General features: G+C 37.7%; 1 protein-coding gene across 1 annotated transcript in view; it reads right to left on the minus strand.

The window, feature by feature from the left end:
• FBXL17 (F-box and leucine rich repeat protein 17) overlaps positions 1 to 24,002 on the minus strand; it is a 295,248-nt gene that overhangs the window by 183,078 nt on the left and 88,168 nt on the right. Inside the window, exon 6 of the mRNA XM_074166441.1 lies at positions 16,145 to 16,275. Coding sequence (XP_074022542.1) covers positions 16,145 to 16,275 — 131 coding nt within the window. The remainder of the gene's footprint in view (positions 1 to 16,144; positions 16,276 to 24,002) is intronic.

Raw genomic sequence — 24,002 nt, forward strand, 5'->3', positions numbered from 1 at the left:
AAAATAAAATGGATTTTTTTGGTTCAATAATGAATTGAGGGGTAAAGGTAACCTGAAATTTCTGAGCTACTATTGCTATCATATAAAAACAAGAATGTCCATTACAGTCAACTCAAAGCTGTAACAAAGATTGGCAATTCTGCTGCTACTGTCATCCACGAAGAGACCAGGAAGGAAAACAGTCCAAATGGAGACCACTGAGCACAACTATGTTGCACAGAATGTATTTTCCTTATTGTTCGTTGCCCCAGGGGAGTCTAATATCATTTTAAATTCCTGCCACAGTCTCTCAGGCCAGAAGACAACTAATGGATGAAAGGTTGTGCACACACTTTTTATTTTTCCTCTGTGAACTGCTAAAGGATGGCACAAACTTTCTAAGCCAAATTCAGCTGGCCAATATTTAATTGATATGTCTGAAAGTAGAAATGGGACTACAGTTTGCAATACGGATTAGACAAACACTTTCTTTAAAGTCTAAGTGATCAATTACATTTCTGTTCTAATAGCTAAGAGTTTTAAACATTGTTATAACCCAGAAACTGAATTTACATGTGTTAATATGAGAAGAGTCTAAATGAGTACAGAATCACACTATCTATATAAACTATTTTAGTGAGTTGGGTCATATATCAGTAAACAAAAAAACTATAGTTATAATACACTAGCAATAATCTGAATTTTTAATCAAACTATTTCATATTTTTAGTTTTTCTGTAGTTTTTAAAATGCAAGTATAAGAAAACATCTAGCCTATATCAAATAACTGAGGAATTATCTCAATAGAGCCTACATAACTTCAAAATTTAAAGGATGACTTTAAAAAAATTCAGAACCACTGCATACAGATTTGTAGAAAAATAAACCACTGAAAACTATCAGCCAAGAGAAATATACAGATTGTAAACAATAGAACTATAAAGTTCTGAAGGTAAGACATTCTGCTTAAGTACTTTATTCACAGTAGGAAAGTACGTTCAATAACTGAAAAGACTGTGTGAATATTTGAATGCCATCTGACAGACCTTGCTTAGTGTCGTGGTTTAGGCCAAATTGGCCAGTTATAGGTGACAGATGCTCTCCCCCTACCTCTCACTCCAAGGAGAAGAGGAGGAGACAAAAAGAGATGTACAAGTTCAGAAGGAACTACACTACTTTAATGCAATATTAATAATAAAATAAAAAGATAATAATGAAAATAAAACTCCCATTTGTTTAATAATAGGTGGACCACCAGACTTAGCCTTTGGGTTCTGTTCTACTCTGCACTGGGCAGGGTCTGCAAGCAGCAAATGACTGCATCCTTCTGGCAAACAGGCTCAGGTCTTGCATGCAGCCTCACATTTTGGCACAAAGGGTTTAGCAGGCCTAACTCTTGATAAAGTCTAAAATGGGAACATAGTAGGGCTTCAACTAAAAAAATACGACTGACATATATGTTAATCCTGAAGCAAACAAGTTATAGAAGCTCAGATTTAGGAATTTACCTAGATGTAACTCTTACTTAGATCTAGACTTCCTTAAATAGGAAGCATTCATACACACAACACCTTTAGCATGCCTACACAAATGCAAAAATCTGTCATCACCCACCCAAAAACCACTCTTTGTTACATACACACTATATTATATATATAAAATGAAGAAACAAAAGCATAAGCTTTAAAATATATACACTAGAAACAAAAATAACTAAAGATAAATAAAATGGAAACAATATCAAAATAGATCAGAAATCGTTCCAAAACTTTAATTTCACTAACCTCAGATAACAAGGCTAAGGTGTATTTTAACACACATTTTTTTGTGTGATGCTTTATGTATCATTTATGGCTTGTTGTTTTGCTGACTTCTACAGAACATTCATTTAAAAGTACATTAGTTCATGTTATATGAATGGAATGAAAGTATTAATCATTAATGACTTGTCATTTCTATTTGTGAAGACTCTTGGTGAACAAAAGAGAAATCTATTTATTTTACTAGCTACACAATTCAAATAGCTTTCCAATTGGATTCATATTTCAATGTAGCTTGCTTTCCCTCTGACTGTGTAAAACTTAAGAAAGAAGCTAGGAAAACACTACTGGCAAGTGCAGCTCCTCCAGAAGATAGTTCTCTCTATATTAGGAGAACTTTACATTTATTAGAGATCCATATGCTTCATCAAAGATCTAGAAAAAGTCTTTACTAATGACAAGCTGGCAGATCTTGGTAAAACCTGCTAGTTGTGACATCTTAAAGAGTTAATATGAGCTCTTTTCACAATGAAAATAGAAGTACTGCTGTAAAGAATTAAATAGACCCAGCAAAGCAAAGGTGGCTCTTTCTCTGTGTGAAACTAAACGGTTAAATAAAGATGTGATTTGCATCAGAAATACTGACTGATCATGGTGGCAACAACCACCTTTAAAATTCTTTAAACTCATTGAGAAAAATATGAAAATCTGAACTACAAAGTGCTAAGTACACATGAACTAGTTTTATTTTAACTCTACCCCTCCAGAAACCGGGAGAATTTATAAAGAAACTGCTTTTCTAGCAACCTTTTAGGTCATCTGAAGATTACATTAGCTGTTTTCTTTTGGTAAAAGGCAAAACTGCTTAAGATTAGGCATTGATACATTGATGATGGTACTAAGATCCTACTCCTGTTTTTTCTTTCTTTTTTTTTCCCTTCCCTTCCCTTCCCTTCCCTTCCCTTCCCTTCCCTTCCCTTCCCTTCCCTTCCCTTCCCTTCCCTTCCCTTCCCTTCCCTTCCCTTCCCTTCCCTTCCCTTCCCTTCCCTTCCCTTCCCTTCCCTTCCCTTCCCTTCCCTTCCCTTCCCTTCCCTTCCCTTCCCTTCCCTTCCCTTCCCTTCCCTTCCCTTCTTTTTTCTTTTCCTTTTCTCTTTTCTTCTCTTCTGTATGAATGTGTTGCCAGCAACAGGGGAGGGGGGGAGGAGGGATGACATCACAAATAGAAGACTGCCTCTGTCTTTGGAAATGATGTTTTCAATGGTGCTGCAACAGTGGCAGACTACAGACCACAGTTAGATTCACTGCAACCTCGCAAACCTGTTCCAGTGCACAACTTCCAGCATCGCTCTTAAACTCTACCACTACCACAGGCTCACAATCATCCATTAAATGCCATTGGCAAGATAAACTAGACTCTTATTAGATGAAATCTGAAGGGGAAGAAACGGAGAGATAAGAAATAAGACAGAGTAGAAGGAGGTAATTGGTACTGGGGGAGACAGGGAAAGAATGAGAGGGGTCCTGCACCTGAGGCACAGCAATCCCAAGCACAAATACAGGTTGGGTGGAGAATGGGTTGAGAGCAGCCCTGAGGAGAAGGACTTGGGGGTGTTGGTGGATGAGAAGCTCAAAATGAGCCAGCAATGTGCACTCACAGCTCAGAAAGTCAAACGCATCCTGGGCTGAATCAAAAGAAGCATGGCCAGCAGGTCAAGGGATGTGATTCTGCGCCTCTACTCCTCTCGGGTGAGACTCCATCTGGAGTACTGCATCCAGCTTTGGAGTTCTCAGCACAAGAAGGACACAGACCTGTTGGAGCAGATCAGAGGAGGGCCACGAAGATGATCAGGGCGGGCTGGAGCATCTCTCCTATGAGGACAGGCTGAGAGAGTTGGGGTTGTTCAGCCTGGAGAAGAGAAGACTCGGGGGAGACCTCATAGCAGCCTTCCAGTACCTAAAGGGCACCTACAAGAAAGCTGGAGGGGGACTTTTTACAAGGGCATGTAGTGATAGGATGAGGTGTAATGGCTTCAAACTGAAAGAGGGTAGATCCAGACTAGATATCAGGAAGAATTTTCTCACTATGAGGTCTCTTTCAACCTAAACCATCATATGATTCATTCTATGAGGCAGAAACCAATTTTTTCTCACTCTGCTGTAAGCAGTAACGTTAATGACGATGATGTCAATGTCTTACATTCCTTGAGGACCTTCTTTAGGTCCTGCTTGGCTGATACATTTTACAGAATCAGTAGATAATGGTCTGTCCAACCATGTCATGACAAACTTTAAAAAACCAGGACCAATCAGGGAAGATGTCTGCTATGGTGAAGCTCACTTAATCTACCTTCAGTTTTCTTAGCTAAATAATCAAAACACAAACTATCTCTAACAGCGTCAGTATAAGAACTTTAGAATGGATCACGTTGGCAGGGACCTCTGGAGGTCATCTGGCCAACTTCCTGCTCAAGCAGGGCTACCTGGAGCTCTTGTGTCCAAGGATGGAGACTCCACAGCCTTCCTGGGCAACCTGTGCCAGTGCTTGGTCACCCGCACAGGAAAAGTGTTTCCTGACATTCAGGAGGAACCTCTTGTGTTTCAGTCTGTTTCACTGCCTCTGGTCCTGTCACTGGGCACCACTGAAAAGAGCCTGGCTCTATCTTCTCTGCACCCTCCGTTCAAGTATTTATATACATTGATAAGATCCCCCTGAGCCTTCTTTCTTCTCCAGCCTGAACAGTTCCAGCTCTCTCAGCCTTTCCTTTTTAGGAGAGATGCTCCAGCCCCTTCATCATCTTAGCAACCCTTTGCTAAACTGTCTTCATGTGTTTCTTGTACTGGGGAGCCCAATAATGAACACAGTACTCCAGGTGTGGCACAATGCCAGAGAATGCTCTACAGATTATAAAAATGGTTTCCAGTGAAACATCCAGGCTATAATTAATAAGCAGGCAGGGTGTTTCCTGTCTTCTCTGTGTGTATTAGAACTGGAATCCTGGAAGCTCTCAGCCACTGTGAAGGTTAGCTGTACAAGCTGGCTGAGTCCCAGCTCCCTTCTGGCACACAGAGGTGGGCACATACCAGTTTCTTCCTCACTCCATGAGATTAAAAACTAAATGCATGGACTGAAGCAAGGCTTAGCCACTTCACCATGGTTCTGAAAATCAGTAGGTCATGACCACAAAGCATGCAAAGAAGTCAATGAGACTCCAATCCAAACATAAGTCACTGTTAACCCTTTTTATTTATTTATTTTCTTTGCATCATGCACTTGTTGTTCACTGCCTCTACACTACAGGCATCACCATGCTCATCACTTCCAGTTCAAGTTACTGCTTATTTTCCTCATTACATTATTACTCCCAATTACAGAACAACCTAGTAATTAATTCTGTCAGCTTAACTGTGATTTCCATTACCATCTCCCTCTTCAAGCTTACTACAACTTCTCAAAACTATATTAAATTCTTATGTCCTTTCCAAGTTAGTACTTGCTGGTTAATCTTGAATTCTAAACACACAAAAATAACTACATTTAACATCATAGAAAATTCAGCATACACCAGCATAAACCTTCTTTGGTTTTAACAGAAGAAAAAGGGAGGGATCACTGAGTTAATCTGATCAGGATTGAAGACAATTAGCATTTAGCATTTAACACATTTCCATCATATGATGGCATGGTCCCACCAGTAACACAGGTCTTAGGCTCACCTACACACAAAAAACCAACCAAAAATACTTGTGAAATTATTTTACTTTTGAGCTTGTAACCCATGCAGCAAGGAATAGCCTAAAGCAAATTTACAACATGACTATTCTCCTTTTAAATGGTTTTTATAATGGACATACTGACAGACTCAAAACAATACAGTGAGTGCAGTAAAACATTAAGACAGCCCTCCCTTCTTCTCTTTTTTTCAAGTACTGTGTCTATTCTGACTGCATGGTGAATTACAGGTTGTAACCTCAGAATCCAACAGTAACTGCAATAAGGACTACATCTTCTTTACTGAGCATAAATAGGTTGGTTTATTTTTCTGTACTACTTCAAATTCTAATACTGCAAATATTTTATCTGTACAGAAATTATATATACACAAAACCTTTCAGTTTTCATGATGCACTAAGGATTCAGATTTATAACACACTGTCATTTCCATGCCTTCAGGGAACATCGCACCTTCTTAATTTCTGTAAGGAATGTCATACAGAAAACAGTCAAGTCACATTTGTGTTGTGTCTGCCATTTTTAATTATTAGCAATCAAGCCTAAGCAATTTCTCCTTTAGTTTAACCAGTGCATACCTATCTTCCAATTTTTTTTTTTATGCCACAACTCATAAAATTGTTTAGGCTGATGCCAGTCTCTTGCACTAAATTAATAACTAATCACTGAAGATATTTATAATCTCGAGTTTTTTACGTGAGAATTGTCAGACTTAATCACCCTCCTCATACTTTCACTATTTACAGAGCTTCATTTATCATACATTTCAGCAGTGTGACAACAGTGGACTATTTTCCCCACTTTTCAAGTATTTAAAGAAAGATAAAAGGGTAGCAAATCATGACAACAGCTTGAAAGTTTTATTCTTTCTGATCCATCCATTTCCACCAGAAAATGATTCCTAAAAAACTATTTCTTTTAATACCACTCAGAGAGAGAAGTAGAATTAGCAGGTTAAAACCTCAATAAATGGTCAGTTACATTTAACTACAGGAAACACATTTTGATTTTTATCATTGGTTAAACTTTGCAGATAGTATGAGAATGATCTGTCCAATCAAATATTTGTAAATATAATTTCTTTGATAAAAATGCCAAAGCAACTGTTTTCCCACTTCAAGAAAAGAAAGAGCATGAGAAACAGCAGTACAAACACCAAGGAGGGAAGGAGGTGGAGGAGCTCCACTGCACTAGAGCAAATAGCTACACTTCAGCTCATGGAGGAGCCCACACCAGAGCAGATACTCCTAAAGGGAGTCCACACCAGAGTAGATGAAAGATGTGAGAAGGAAGAAGCAGCAGAAAGGAATCACCAGGTACTGACTGTAACACCCCTCTTCCCATCCTCCTTTATTGCTTAGGGCAGCAGAGGACTCAGGAGTGAATACATAAAATAAAGCCTGGGAAAGAGGCAGGAAAGGTGGTGGTTTTAGTGTTTGCCATTTTGTTTTTCGCTATCCAAATCTATTTTAACTAGGAATAAATTAGAACTTATTTTCCCCAAGTCAAACCTGTTTTGCCATCAGCAGTAACTGGTAAGTGATTTCCCTGTCGTTATCTCAACCCTTGATCTTTTTCATTCTAATTTTTTTTTCCCCTTTATTTTTTTTGTCCCTCTGGTCCTGCTGAGAAGGGAATGAGTGGCTAGGTGGGTGTTTGGCTGTTAGACAAGGCCAACCTATGACAAGAATAAAACTGGAGTTATTTATGGAAGGATAGTAACTAACAGACACAACAGTGGGTTTTTTTGTTTGTTTTGATTTGTTTTTCTTTTTGTTTCCTGTGTGTTTAGGTCAAGAAACTACCATAAAATATTTTAGTAGAAATGAAAAAATGCTGCACAGCAGAGTAGGTGAGAGAGGAGTGAGGACACTACGAGAGAAACAGCCTTGCAGACACCAAGGTCAGAGAAGGAGGGGGAGGAGGTGTTCCAGGCCCCAGAGCAGATTCCTCAGAAGCTTGTGGAGGAGACCATGGTGAAGCAGTTGTCCCCCTGCAGCCCATGGAGGTCCACATTGGAGCAGATATCCATACTGCAACCTGCACAGGGCTCCATGCTGCAGCAGATGGAGATGCCCTGAGGGAAGCTGTAAGTCCATGGACAGAAGCCCATGTAGGAGCATGTTTTCCAACAGAAACTGTGGCCTGTGTCGGACCCATGCTTGGAGGAGTTTGTTCCTTATGGATTGTACTTCATGGAAAGGAACCACATTGGGGAAGCTGAGAGAAAGACTCAAACTGGAGCAGTCCATGAAGGAGAGTAGCCATTGGAGAGCTATGGTAAGCTACCAAGCCACTCTCTCACTCCTCTTTCTCACCAGAACAGGGGGAGAAAATAAGATGGAAAAGCCTCATGGGTCAAAATAAGGTTGGGGAGATAGCTCACCAAGTACCATCATGGGCAAAACAGAGTTGACTTGGAGAAACACTTTCAATTTATTGCCAATTAAAGAGAGCAGGATAATGATAAATAAGAAAGAATTTAAAAACACCCTCAAACCAGATTTTTCATGGGCTCAAGATCACTCCCGACCTTTACCTCCTCCCCCCAAAACAGCACAGGGGGATGGGAAATGGGGGTTGCAGTCAGGTCATAATGCTTAGTCTCTGTGGCTCCCTCTTCCTCATGCTCGTCCCCTGCTCCAATTCGGGGTCCCTCTGTCCCAGTTTGAGGTGAAACAGAACCAGCTTTCTATTCAATAATTTTACATCTTAGCTAGGCCTCTTCTAACTCTCTGAAATTAACAGCATCTTGTGGAGAAAACTGTTTTCTTGTACAGTGATAAGACCAATATTTGTACTTCATGCCAGAGAACGGTATGTGGAGAGGCTCTTTCTTATACTTACTGCTGTAACAACCAAGGTCAGCTAATTTCGTTATTTGCCCCACTGGAGGGTCGGAAACAGAAAAGCATAAAGGGGTCCCACCTGCACAGAGGCATGGACAGGACAGGTGACCCAAAACTGACCAACAGGGGTATTCCATCCCATCTGCCCCATGCTCAGTATAAAAGCTGAGGGATCAAAGGGCCAGGTCTCTTTCTCCAATGGCCGACATCCTAAGAGGACCCTGTCTGTTCATCTGCCTTTGATCCCAATCCATGTGTTCCTGACTCCAGAGCTGGAATCCAATTCCCATCCATCACTGAGTCCAGTCTGGGATTTCCCCAGTGCTTGCTCGTGACACCATCCTGGGAGCTTGATACGGTTTTATGTATCTTGTATCTATTTTCATTATTTTCTTTTTATTTCATTATTAATATTTCATTAAAATAGTTTAGTGCCTTCTAAACTTGTAAATCGCTTTATCTCTCCCCCTCTTCTCCTGGAGCGAGAAAGTGTAGGGAGAGCATCTGTTGCCGTCATAGGCGAATTCGGCCTAAACCTCAACAGATTTATCGGCGTCCGAACAGGGACGCATGAACGGAGATCGACCAGAGCTCTGATAGATTGCCTGAATAGTTTGAATTCCAGCTTTCTCAGGGAGAACAGACAGCTCACATCATGTCATTCCTACGGGATATGTTATATCACATTTTTAGAGAGCTTTATATGAAGTTAATTGATGCAGTGGTGTTCAACTGGTCAAATACATTGAATGGTTTATTTATTCTTTGTGTTTGGATGCTGTGGGTCAAGTGTGCGATTTTGGTGTGGATTTGCCTTCAGATGTATAATGTGATTACTTAAACAATGGTTCTACCTGCATCTCTCAGGCATCATGTGATGAATTGTGTTACTAATTACACTTTCAGTTTTACTTGGGGAAAGTTTACTTTGCCCTTTAATGATTAGGCCAAAGTGACACCATCAGAACTAGGGTACGGAAAACCTTTGGGCTGTTTAGAGAATGAATGTCATTATCATTTGATCGTGGTTTTGTTGTTGGTTTTCCTGAATGTGTTGCAGGGGTGGTTTTTTGTTAAATATCAGTGCAGGAGTGAGTATTATGCAATACATGATATTGCTACTCAGAACCCCCGGTTGAAATCAAAGATGTCAGAAAATCAAACTACTGCCCAAGCTGCACTAGCCCCGGTCCTGGTCCCAGCAAAAACCACAGCACAGACACAAATGGTTGCCCCCCAACAGCCAGCAGTACCGGCCAGGCCCACATCCCGACCTGTACCGGCAAAAGCCGCGACACCGGCCCCGGCACAAGCCCTGACCCAGCCCATCCCAGCACCAGTCACACAGCAGCCTGTGGTAAAAGTTACTCTGCCGCCTGCATCCCCCCTACCTGTATCACCAGCCCCTTCCCTGCCCGTAGCGGCACCCGCTGCTCTGACAAGGAGCACTGTCACTGCTCCAGCCCCGACAAGGAGCACTGCTGCTACTCGAACTCCAGCAGAACCGGCACAAGTTGCCCTGGTGACCAAGAAGCAGAAAAGAGAGTCAACTTGTTCCCCTGACCCTTATGACAAAGACCTGCCCAAGTCAGACAGCACGGGAGAGGGTTCCTCTGATGAAGATTCATAAGAGGGTCCTTCTCAGGCAGATCCAGAAGAGGGTCCTTCTGGAGTAGATAAAGGAAAGTGTCCTCTTAAAGCAGATTCAGAAGAGGGTCCTTCTCAGGTAGATCAGGGAGAGGGGTCTTTAGCATCAACACAGGATGAGGGCTCAGATGTAGAGCTAATCGTTGAATCTTTCTCTATGAAGGATTTGCAAATATGAGGAAGGACTTCAGTTGTCATGACAGGGAATCACTTCTCTCCTCGTTGCTCCGATGCTGGGACAATGGAGCTGATACCACAGACTTAGAAGTATAAACATTACTCTTATCACTCTACAAGCAAACAGTTTTCTTCACAATATGATGTTAATTTCAGAGAGTTAGAAGAGGCCTTAGCTAAGATGTAAAATTACTGAACAGAAACTTGGTTCTGTTTTACCTCAACCCGGAGAGATGGGTTTTCACGACCTTCTCCAATGTGGGTCCTTCCCCACAGGCTGCAGTTCTTCATGAACTTCTCCAGCGTGGGTCCCTGCCACAGGGTACAGTCCTTTAAGAATTAACTGCTCCGGCATGGGGCCCCCACAGGGGCACAGTTCTGCCAGAAAACGTGCTCCTACATGGGCTCCTGTCCATGGGTCATAGTTCCTGCCAGAAGCTACTTCAGCCTGGGCTCTCCAGAGGATCACAGCTTCCTTTAGGGCACATCTACCCGCTCTGGCGTGTGTTCCTCCATGGGCTACAGGGAGGATATTTTCTCCTTCATAGACCTCCATGGGCTGCAGGGGGACAACCTGCGTCATCATGGTCTTCACCACAGGCTGCAGAGAAATCTCTGTTCCAGTGCCTGGCGCTCCTCCTCCGTTTTTCCCGACTTTGGTGTCTGTTTCTCTCACACATTTTCACTCTTCTCTCCTGCCTTCTGTTGCACATTGGTTTTTGCCTGTCTCAAATATGTTATCACACTGCTGAGTGCCTCAGCTTTGGCCAGCAGTGGGTCTGTTTTGGAGCCAGCTGGAACTGGCTCTGTCCAACACAAGATCAGCTTCTGGCACCTTCTCACAGAACCCACCCCTGCAGTCCCCCTACTCCCAAAACCTTGCCACATAGACCCAGTACAAAAGCCCATGTTGGAGCAGAGGAAAAGCGTGAGGACAGAGCTGCAGAGATTAAGTCTTATGAACTGACTGTAACCCCTGCTCCCCACCACCCTGCACTGCTTCAGGGGGAGGCTGTAGAGGACTGAATTTGAACCTGGGAAGAAGGGGAAGGTGAAGGAAAGTGGTTTATTTTTGCTCTGTTTTTTTCCTCACTCCTACTCCACTTTTAACTGTCAAGAAATTAATCTTCCCCAAGTCAAGTCAAGTCAAGTCTATTTTGCCCGTGACAGTAACTGGTGAGCAATGTCCCTGTCTTTATGTCAACCCATGAGCTTTACCATCTTATTTTCTCCTCCTCTCCTGTTGGGGGAGGAGGACTGACAGAGCAGCTGGGTAGGCATCTGGCAGCCAGCCAAATCTGCACAACCCACCACTCTGGATTAATCAAAACAGATTATTTTTTGTATGTTTTTCCATAATCACTAAAAAAGATCCAGAATTTAAAGTAGATAATTCACCAAAGCATGCCAATTATTTTTTCTTTGTCCAACTTCTATGCTTTATTTTGAAATGTAACAAAATCTGACAGTGACAGTCAGCCTCGAATCAATTTAAAAACCACATCTGCAGGGTGAAGCAAATTTTCTTACAATTTAATTAAAAAGTATGACATTCAAAAGAATAAGTAATTTTAAAGGTAAAATTAATTTTTGTTACATTATATAACTTTTTATGGAGTTCAATTTTTCTTGTAGTTGACTAAACACCTGATAAATCCACAGAGCACTCAAAGGAGATCATCTTTCAGATAACACTGAAGAGAATAAATTAAATTAGAATTAAGAAATGCTAGTATTCACCTTCACCTAGAATGATTCATGATAAATATCATATAAAAGTACAGTTACTTTTCTGGAAGGCTCTACTATATCCCCAAGTCCAGATTATACGAAATGACAGCAGTAAGTATCAGTGCTCCTGAAGCACATTTCCATTTCAGTCAGATCAAAGGTGATGAATACTAAGATGCTACATTAGCTTTGTAGTCACCACAGATAAAATGAACATTTTTGCCTGTGCAAAGTTATAGGCAAGCTGAAGGCTTTATACATTTTTATTTTAGAACTAACTTTATTCAAATAATTTACACATCAAATATGCAGAGACTTAGACTTTCAGGAAAAGATTTACTTTATTATTTTTCTTGAAAATAATTCCAGCATTCACTATTTCTGCATTTCATTAAAAATATACTGTAAGAAACTTGCCTTATTTTGATGCTCGTCTGCTAATGAAATGCTGAGGCATTCCCATAGACCAGCAGCTCTGGGACTAAACATAGTGAGCTAATCAGCTGCTGAGACCATCTTCAGCGCTATATCCTCTACCCACAACACATCTGGATCACAGCAGATGCTTCCAAGGCTGATTACATGGGTTCACATGAACCCATGGCAGGCAGTCAACACAAATTTTTTAAACACTTCTCTAGCATATGGAAGACCATGTTAACAATTTACTCTGCTAAGTAACAATGCAGAAACCCCCATATGCTCTATGCCAACAAGAATGATACCCAATCCTGAGAAAACGATGCTGCATTACTGACCCAGCAGAATAAAGCAGATGGAGCCTCTTCAAAGGACAGAATGCGCTTTTCTCATGACTGTGCACTCCACAGTTTGGTTTTCAGTCTTATGGTGTTGCTTCTAATCATTTACCATGTTTCCTCTGAATTTCTTCCATATCTTGACTTTCTGATCACCACCCTTGTCAAGTTTGTATTTCCAAGTTTCTCCACCTTGGATTCCAACCAGAATCCTCACCAATAAGTCTTAGGCATTACAGTATGGGAAGAATGTCCTATTGCAACATTTAGTCTGGTTTATCCACAGTGATATTTCATGAAAGCACTAGAGAAGGACAGCAGTTTTCTCAGAACTAATTAGACCAAATCCAAGTTTCTCACCTGTGCTGAAAGCTCAGGGAGGTGCATATAACATTTATCTTCCCCCACATCACTGATCAGATGTCTGATGCCGGTAAGCGATACCACTACAAGGTCATCAACCAACATTACTGCCTCCAAGTCACAACCATAGCTTACTCTCAACAATCTCCAGATGCTCTGCAAATCTCAGCAGCTGCTAACAAAGTCATCCACAATTGGTATATGATAAATTATGTGAAAAAATACAGTTCTCGATACATTACTACAAGAAGTATTGGCACCACCTACAGAGAAAGGACCAAAGATCTCAAATGGTTTGGAAACTATCATCCTGTAAATGCAAAGCCAATCATTAATTTTGTTATGCAGGTGGAACGTTATCCCAGATGACTGGCAGTGCTGTGGCATCAAAAAATCTCACTGTAGCTCTAGATAAAGTTCCTTACCTTATCTGCACTATTCCCAATTTTATATTCCATATAAACCATGGTGTTTATTAGGAGAATCAAACATTCTCAATACAAATATTACTAAGGGAGTGTTTTAGTAAGAAAGATGACTTAAGTAAGCAGAAATACTCTGAAGACTTCACAGTCACTGCACAGCTTTTAGATGTCTATCTCTAGGTGAATTATGTAATACAGAAGTTGAAGTGAATTGCAACTCAAAGTCCACAGTGATAAGATTCAAAAAAACGTTCGATTAACTGCTGCTTTCTCCTTGATCATTCATGGATAAACAACAAAGCACATGTTCCTCAAACTATTAGAAAAATCACATGGCCCTGAAAACTTTGCCAGTACGTCATAGTATATTTTCCTGAATCCCTCATGAGATTTATTTCTAGATGTCACTATTTTTATTGTATCAATTGAAATTCAAAGGAACAAATGTAGTGACCATTAAGACAATTTCAAGGTGATCAGGTTACTTAAATCAAGTCTCAGAGTATGTTGTTTACATGACCATGTACGGAGAACTCATTTTTACTCCTTTCCAATTGCAAAGACCTGAGATAATCTACTCACGTGGCATACTAAAAGGATTTACAAGTTTGGATTTGTTCATATTTGAAAGAAATAGCAGGACTGTTTCTATAGCATACTTAAGCACCATGACAAATAGTATACGAAGCTTTTTAGGGAACTGTAACACTTACAAAAGAAATCATTATGTTAAATTACTTTAATAGGTCTTGTTTTGATCTTGCTTAACTCTCAACTTTTAGAGACTTTTTTTACAAGTCATTTTAAGAACCTATTTTTCTTTCATTTTAAAACTAATGTCAAGAGTATCCCAACTAAATATACTGAACATATTTTTTGCCTTAGGTAAAATTATTTTTTGCTGCCCTACATAAGCCTTTTAGATGCTTACTTTCGAAAACAAAAATAGCTTTAATCAAAATGGAGGAATAATAGTTCTTTGTAATTCTTTCATGTGCAAACAAATCACAGCAGCAAAAATCTTAGCAAGTGCCTGCCATGCAGAGATCTTGCACTCTGTTTCGGTTCCTTTCAGTCACTTAGCAAGAAATGTAATGGTCACAGCATTAGATCTAACATTGTGTCACAAGCAAGAGAGCTCCGGGGTCATAATCTTGCTTATGGAAAGAATTTTTATGGATTTCTGGAAACAATAAAGAAATCTACAGTAAAGTTTTAAAACCAGTGATTTACTTCTGCTGTAAAACCTACCAATAATCAAGTACCTTTAAGAGATAATTCCCAGATATATATTTAAGCTATACTGGTATTTTTGAGAACCTTCTAGTTTTCTTTCATCCTTGATTCCGCACAAAGGACTGGAAGAAAACAGTTTTCTGAGGCTTTAAATGAAAGAAAATAACCCCAACCCTCAGTCATTCTAGACGGAACAAAAAAGTGTCTTGTTAAGTTTGAAAAACATCTGGAATACAAGCTGAAAACCTGAAAAGCATCTGTCTTTTGAATTTACAATTTTCTTCTTACTATTTTTTCTGACATCTTCTAAAATTTTTCATTGCAGTAGCCTTATTCTGCATATGAAAATAAGGCCCTATAGACAGAAAGATCTGAGGCAACTAAATGCTTTCAAAAACAGTGAAGTTACATTAAGGGTCTGACCTAAACCTACAAAACCAAAAAACATTCTTAAAGGCTAAAAGGAGTAAAAGTTCAGTGGTACTTCCTACCACATTCAACACATTTCAATTTTAGCATTTTTAGAACATTATACTTTCACTAAAGTCTAAGCTCATTTACACTTTAGGACATTCTTAAAGACTTCAGAAAATCTTGAAAGAGAGTATGTTAGAAAAAAAAGTCTAGCCATGGGAAAGAAGTACAATTGCTAAAACACATCATTCTGGTGTATATGAAACTGTTTTAGAATCCCCTCTGTTAAAAGTTTCTCTTTCCTTTTGTTTAAAGCACTAGGTATAATAAACCAATCTATTAAAGGTTTTTCAAAATGTTATTTCCTGTGCACCTTGAGGTAGTGGCTTTGATCATTTTTTTCATTTTAAAAGGAGCAATTTGCTTTTTAAATTTTCAATAATTTTCATTTTTCATCTGATCTGCAATATAACTATACATCATCTGTGTGCATTTACCTAATGATAAAATAGATTACTTGATCAAAAGGTCATAATATAGCAGGCTAGGAGGTATTCCAGTCCAAAGGGAAAGCCTAAGGTGATGCCCCAGTTATTCTTTCAGTCTCATTCTGGAGAGTCTCTTTGCCAAAAAATGAAGGACTTGTTGCTTTCTAAAAAAATCCATAAATTCCACTACTTAGCCCACAAGCAATTTATATTTCCTTAAAAACATGTGCTTCATTTTTTGTATGCAAGTAAAACTGTTTAAATCCTGGCCACCTACTGAAAGAATCATAATTGCAACTGTACATTTTGATCACATGTGGTAAAGAGCACATTCTCATGAGCTCTATAGGAAAGAGGTAAGTGCCGCCCTCCAGTTATAACTAAACTTTTCTCCACTGCAGAAATATACAAACACTCTGTAAAATGTGTCTAGATGATTTACCCAAAAAAAGCAAGAACACACACTCAGGAAACACTGCTTGCTTTTATTCATCTTCTCCAACCCCTGAGCTATGAGGAGTTATTTTCAACTAATAAAACTAGTTAAATTTGCTTTATACTGGTCTTAGATGCTATAATGAAGTTACCTGTCATTAATGATCCAGTTCAGACACAGATTGAGGGAATTAAGGTTTTTGCATCTCTTTACTATTTCCATCACGGTTTCATTGTCCAGTTCTGTGATATGACGTAGATCCAAGCTGGAAAGATTTCTTAGCTATTGAGACAAATACAATAGAAAGAAAGAATCTGAAATTTGTTCACATACATAACTGTTATAAAAGCTACTAAAATTTTTGGAATCATGTATAATATGTGCAAGCTAGTCAAGAAAGATGAGATTACCATATTTTTCACAAAAAGGAAATATATCAGAGATATTCATAATATCCAACTTTAGCAAATTTGGAATTCAGGCACTCAGGTACTCTATGAAACCAAGACACGTTCACTCATGGTCCAATACATCTACAATAGAGGTCTAAGCCTTCCTCCTTTTAATGTAGTGTAATGGAGTGAAAGATACTAAGATAGCAAGATACCAACTCATTTAATTATAAGAAAAATAGGTCATGGAAAGAAGCAGAGACAGAACATTTGTGCTTAGAGTCAAATGCATGTGATTAAAGAATCCAGAGTCTAAGGCTTTCAAACTAAGTAAATATTACAAACTCCCTAGAAAGTACAGTATTTATACTGTAGTCCCACCTGCACAGCCATCAATAATATCTTGGATGCTCTACACAACAAAAGTTGAAGTCACACAACAATATGATTAAGATTTATGCACTGATTAATCGATTTGTTACTACTGTTAATCATTATAATATCCTTCAAAAGCAAATAAAACCGTCTTACTACTTTTCTGAGCTATGGATTCAAAGAAGAAAATTTTTATAGTTTTCCGCAGTATCCTTAAACAACAGATCAGTTTAGTAGTAATAACCTCCAAGTGCTGTTTGCTTTTTAAGATGTCTGAAATAATCTCTGTTACACTCTGGAAAAATAATTGCATTAGGTAATACTGACACTTTAATTAAATTTACCTTTCCTGTAAGAGAGAAAAATAATCCTATTCAGGGATTTAAGCCACTAAGGATTTGATTAAGTAAAGGTATACAACTGAGATCAGATAATCGGTCCACTTCAGTAGTTAATTATTAAGTCAATGTATTTAAGGGGAAAGAAAGAAAAGAGGACTTCAAATGTGGGTGGTCTTCTACAGAAACTGGTGTTCTGGTGTTTTGTTCCAGAAGTTTTTAACATTCTCCAAACTAATGCTGAAGATAAACCACATGTTGCTTCCAAAAATTCTGCAGAACAAGTGTAAAATTAAGGAACCTGACCTCTGAGAAACAACTGTCAGGTATGTCTATAGGAAGTAGAACAATAATATTCCTATTATGAGGATACTACCACAGGTGTACTGGGGAGGTGCTTGTTGTAATCCCATTCTGATATGACCTTCTGATAATCTCATTTGTCGGTTATGGACAAAAGCACACAATGATTGATATTGTGGTGGTAAAATGGACAGATTTTACAAGCTTGCTCTCTCTGCATTTTGTACGTACTGCTCTAGTAAGCTCACACACAATTCCTCATGTTTTCAGCATAAATTACAAGGAGAAGTGGAAGCTTAGGGCAACTTGAAGTTTCCTCACCTTCATATAGCTATTCACAGTGATACTTCAGGTCTTGTACTATGTTGGCAATAACACCGCCAATGCCTATGACATAGGAATAAACCTACTGGACAATTCAACAATGCCCATGTTCTATCACAGTAAACAAACATTTACTAGTAGACCTTAAAGACAAGTAGAAAATCTTCCCATTAAAAAAACAGAATTCTTAACTAAAACATGCTTTCTTTCACAACAACGTACTCTTATGAGCAGGTGAAAATACTGGTGATTCTTTTGTCATTACTTACAGGGTAAGAACCATAAACTTACACTAAAGATCAATCAATGCATGGAGATCAGTGTTTCTTTAAAAAGTATCTAAGAAACATGGCTTCAAATTAGGTAAGAGGTAACAGTAGAGTATCCACGTCATTGAGGCAATGACGAATGCAGCAGAAAGAATTTGTTATTTCTCAGGAAAAAGGTATTTGCATTGCATTGGTAGACTCAAGAACTAAACCGAATTCCTAGTATCCCTACTGACCATATTAATAGGGTTTCTGAGGTAGATTTTATCCTTTACTGTCACGTGAGAATAATCATTCCTTCATCGTTTCTTTCCTTCATACCAATAATGGTCTATCATTATATTCAATATACAGTAACTCAACCATCACTTGCCTTTTTTCAAGTTCATTCATTTTAAACAGTCTACCTGATACCTGACCTACTTAGTAGGTTAATTCTTCTTTTCATCAGGCAGAATGTACTTGATCCAGAAAACCTTACTGTCTTCGAAGTTTGAAGACACTGCTTCAGATACAAACTCCTCAAGTACAATTTGATCTATACAATCTCACTATTGCCATTTCAGATGAGTGAATGACTTTCAAGAGCTGCAGAACTCCTACATTCCTTTAAGTACTGGATTTTTGACATGATTTTTTATCGATCCGAACATGACAGGTGAAAAGAATACCCCTTTGCCTATTTAAATCAGAGGTATCAACATCATGTTACTGGGCAGAGAATTGTTATAAATGTGTATGTAACCATTTTTCATTAAAAAATGGGATGGATACTTGAATGACAAATGTCCTATTTTAGATTTTACCTGAAGAAGTAATTTTAAGGATTCAATGCTATAATGCTGAATTCTTTATTAATCACTAGTATTATTAAAAAAATGGCAAGAAAAATTATGTAAGTTTTATATTCTACCTCTAACACTCACATCTAAAAGTACTACAATATAAAAAAAAAATTAAACTTCTCTGAAGCAGACAATTAGACAGTTGGGATGTTCACAGTGCATGCATAAATCTCGAGATTAAAATAGGATACCTATAATTAGCATTTTTCCACAGAAAAAGGATACTCTGTTACTTTAATATTCAATCTTAGGGCACCAGGATGAATAAAGCTTTTCCTTTTGCTTTTTTTAATCAAAATCAATTTTCTTCATGCAGCAATACCACTTCATTGAGCAATTTCAGGGACATTCCTCTACAGATATTCACAATTTCCTCAACTCTTAATTTTATAGCTCTACAAAGAACGCTCAGCATAAGCAGAATTTAAACTTTGAACTCAGCTCAAGAAGACAAAATGTTTTAACTGAAAAAGGAATATTTAATGTGTCAATAAAACAGACAATGCAAATAGTAGACAGAGGGCTTAAAATATGAAACAGAAAATAAAAGAATTAAGAGAGAGCAAGAACAGCTAAACTAATTTTGTGTGCTACAAAGATACAGAAGCTTGCTGATATTACTGAATATTGACTCAAGTGTTAAAATTGTATGAGATAGTATAATAATAATAGCATTTAAATTTCTGAGGGAGTCTAGTTAGATTAATTAGATTAGGAAGAAACAGGATGTTGGTCCCTTCCTCTCAGTCCCACTAACACACAAAATCGACAGCCCAGTATCCAAAGGTTTTGTGAGGAGATTGCCTGTTAAATTGTACTGAAAGGGTATTATTCCACTGTGAATGACAGATGCAAAAGAATCACTTAGATCACAAAATGGTTTTGGACAAAGGAAGTTTGAAAAACAGAGATTCAGGTCTTTAAAAAATATAATAAATTAAAAAAACCTAGGTACTACTATTTTTAAGAAATTGCCTACTATTTTTGGTTCTCCAATATTTTAAATTATGATAAAATCATTTTGTTCAATACTTTTCTTGGCTGGTTTAAATAAAATTTTAGGAAGGTTGATATATTTAAAGATTCAGAGATTATCATACTATTTGTGTGTCTGAATGTTATGGAGTTCATAAGACTTCTATCTTGATTACTGCAACGTAGAATATTAAAACATGCACAATGTTAATCAAGAAGCTAGAGCATTTGAAAACTATCATAACAACAACAACAGAGATAGAAAATATGCCTGATTTGAGACTGTTCAAGCTTAGGATAAATTTCATATCCTTCAGATGATAAAAAATTCCTATTACAATTGGGATCACAGGTAATTTTTTAGTGTGGATGTATCAACTCCTGTGAATATTTAGCTGTTATTGTAGGGGACTACTAATGAGTACGCAATTCTTCTTCCCCCCTTTTTTTTTTTTTGTTCTTCACATGCTTCCACAATTTCTTTAGCTATACATTTCCTTAAAAATATTAGAATAGCATAGAATAATTTAGGTCAGAAAAGACCTTTAAGATCAAGTCCTACCATAAAACTAACACTGTCAAGTCCACCACTAAACAATTCATATAAGATCAATCCTCTTCAGATGTAAAGCCAAATTATTTCTGAAGGAAAGCCCTTACAAGGACTTAATGAGCTTTAAATTCACATCTTCTGCTAATTAAGCTTAATTTTCTTGACACTCTCTGTGTATACGTGTCTTCAGAGAATAAAGCGCTCCCTGATTTAAGCCCCACGATACAAATGTATGATCACAGGAAATAAAAAAATAGCAACCTGAAAAAATTGTAAATCACGTTCTTTTTATTATTGTATCAATAGAATCTATGAACTATTTTTTAAAAAGTCACATGCATAATTTTTTAATTAAGAGCTAAAGTAACTGAACTATATTATTGAGACATACTGTGTTCCTAAAACAGTAATCACACATAGTTTAAAGAATTGGAAAGTGATTTAATAGTTACAGAGGAGATTACTTTCCTATAGCTGATTTAATGTTCCACATATTCACAACTTTTAATTTCACTTCTTAAATATTGCAGAACTTTGAGCTCCCCTTGCTAAAATAAGAAATACACATTGAGAATCTCATTTATGAGCAGAGATTTAATTTGCATCACTTACAAAAAACAGAACAGAAAAAGTTTGTTTTGAAGAGTATTTGTAAAAAACATGCCTGAGAAGAAAAGGGAGTGAAAATATATGTTAAGGAAACAAGTTCATTCAATAGGTTCCTTTGTTTTGTAATGTACCACAGCAAAACACAATAGGAAAGTGAATCACATTTGTATTCAAGCTATCAGTCATCCTTCCAAGATGACTGATAATAATAATTTGGGTTTTGATTTACTGCATGCATATATATTGCATGCAACATACAAGTTATGCTACAAAAATAACTATATTGCCCTCCATTCTAATATTAAGACCCATTGCAGAGGAGCTACTTACACACACATATAAACTGCACATATAGTACCCACGTCATAAGACTTATTTCCAGTTTATAAAGTCTAAAAGTTGCTGTGGAATTACATTATCACTGAGTCAGTTTACTTTCTCTTTGTTTTATTTACTCACAAGTACCTCTAATGAACCTATTTTTCTTTAAAGTTTCACACACCCACAGAGAACTGAAATCCCTTCAACCACACAGTGAGTCTTCTCTGCAATACCTTTTTTACTTCATTGCAACTCAAAAGAAATTGCAGTTTAGTACAACTATCAAGTTCTTAAACATTATGAAAAGAATCTCTTAGGAGGGACAGTTAACTTCATTCAACAAAATGGTCAGCCTTAGTTTGACAAGATGCAAAAATGTTCTCTTACACAGTATATAGAACCACATCATTTAAAGTATTAAGTCAATTGTCATGAAGAATCTCCCAGAATCACTATGCTCAGATAACCTTACTTAGTGACTTTTTACCATGATTGGAAGACTAACATTTAAAAAGAAATCTTATTAAATATAAACAGATTCAAATTAATCATATGCCATCGTATGAAATATAGTTCATTATATAAATGATTAAAAAAACTGTTTTCTCTAGAACAGGCCAAAGAAGAACAATCACGTTCTTAGTTAAGAAGCACTATGGTTTTAATATTAGATGGTATGATGAAATATTACCATAAAGAAAAAGCATAAAAAGAGCACTTCATGTCAAAACAAATCAGTTTTTAAAGAAAGGGACCATACAGTAGCTCAGTTTAGAAAAGGCTCTCGCAATATCAATCTTGTCATGTGTAGGTTATCATTATATATCTGTCAAGCTGACAATGTCTGCACCAAATGTGCCCTAAGTATTTGCTCTATAAATCTGAATTTTGATTGACTTCATACTGGCCACCAACTCGGACACAGTTATGACTAAGTAAGATTGGACATGACTCTCGGGTAACAATTATAACACAAAGAAAGAATAAAGATCACATTATCCAAGAACTATTTTTGGAATAAACTGACTTAATGTACTGGTGATTAGTACAATAAGTTAGGACTCTCCTCTATCAAGATGTTGTCCAAGGATTCACACATATTTAGACAAAAATGCCTGCAATAAATTTTACCAGACATTCTGTCAGAAGTACATGGTATAGAAGCACAGTTATACTGCTAAAAAGCAATTACTCTTGCATACATAACAGAACTCAAAGGAATAAGCTAAGGAAGTGGCTTGGAAATAAAACTATGTCTAGATGTTGAGATTTGCTGATGTCAGCTGTTAAAATTCTATTAGAAGTGCAACAATTAAACTGCTGAGAGGCAATTACCACAAGAGGGGAAGAAAATACCACCACTTTTGGGGCCAAAGACATAAAATGAAAAAATCACTACTTTGCTAGTTAGCATATAGAGTTTCTTATTCACACTTAGTTAATGGATAAAAATTACCCATCTGATTATTCCATCTTTAATGCCATTACCTAACGTGCATAGGTACTTTGTATGTTTGCACAGACCTGTGTGCTTACAGGAGAAGAAAGTGAAAAGCAAAAAAAATAACCAGCTATAAAATCTTGAGACATAAGAATGTGAGGAAGGAAAGAAGGAAGAACACAAGAAAAACCAAATCAGATAGGGAAAGATAGGTAAATAATGAAACAAGTGAGAAAAAAGACAAACCAAGGAAATAATAGCTGGGGATGTACTGAAAACGTTTGTTTCAACTGGGAGCCTAACTGTGAATTGCATATACACCCATTCCTCCTTCCCCTTTCTCCCAGTGTATGTACTTGCAATACTTCTTATCTTACCCAATAATCATTATTTACTTTAGGTGCATTTTTTGTAGTTTATAACAACTTCAAGGAAAAAGGTACTAGTATGATAACATGTTTTTTCACAAGAATAAAATTTTTTTGAATGTCACTATGTTCAGTAGAAAAATAATAAAAATAAACCCTGAATGTTTCTTCTTTTTCTAAAATATACATTTTCACTACCATACCCCATAATTAGTTATTAAAAAAGCTCTGTGATTCAGCAGCACTGTAATACAGAATTTTCAAGTGCCAGTATTTTTAAAGAAAGCTAACATTGCTAGGGGGAAAATACAGTAATAATAAACCACTCAATTTTTATACATCCATCAGCCTCAAAGCAATTTTACAACAGAGGCCAGTGCTGTTATCTCCAGTTTGCACACAGGAAGCAGAAGGGCAGAAGAGAACTAGCTCCGCACAGCCTTGTGGACACACTCACAGACCATGTAGAGCAAAGAACAGATTCCACATCCTCTAAGAACATGGGACTGGAATTGTTACTAAGCACTTTTGAAGTACCAATTAAGAACTCAACAGAAAATTGACCATAAGAAATACATGACGGTTAGGAAAAAAAAAAAAGATGCTATCAACAGATGAATTCTGGAAAACACAGGTGCAGCAGTTAAAGATCATGTTACTACTCCCCAGATATTTGTTTTAACTCCCTGCTGGAGTTTATTTCCTCAAAGAACTGTAGAAACAGAACATGTGTCTGTGCTGGATGTTTCAGAATTTTAGTTAAATTGCCTGCTGTACTACGAGGAAGTAACACCTGCCAGAGGAGCCAGGTGGAAACTGGCTGAAGTCTCTGCAGCACGATTAACCAGATATCACCTGTCAACAGCTTGGGTAAAGAAGTCTGAAATCCAGTACAA

The sequence above is a fragment of the Numenius arquata genome, chromosome Z, assembly GCF_964106895.1.
Source record: "Numenius arquata chromosome Z, bNumArq3.hap1.1, whole genome shotgun sequence".
Lineage (NCBI taxonomy): Eukaryota > Metazoa > Chordata > Aves > Charadriiformes > Scolopacidae > Numenius > Numenius arquata.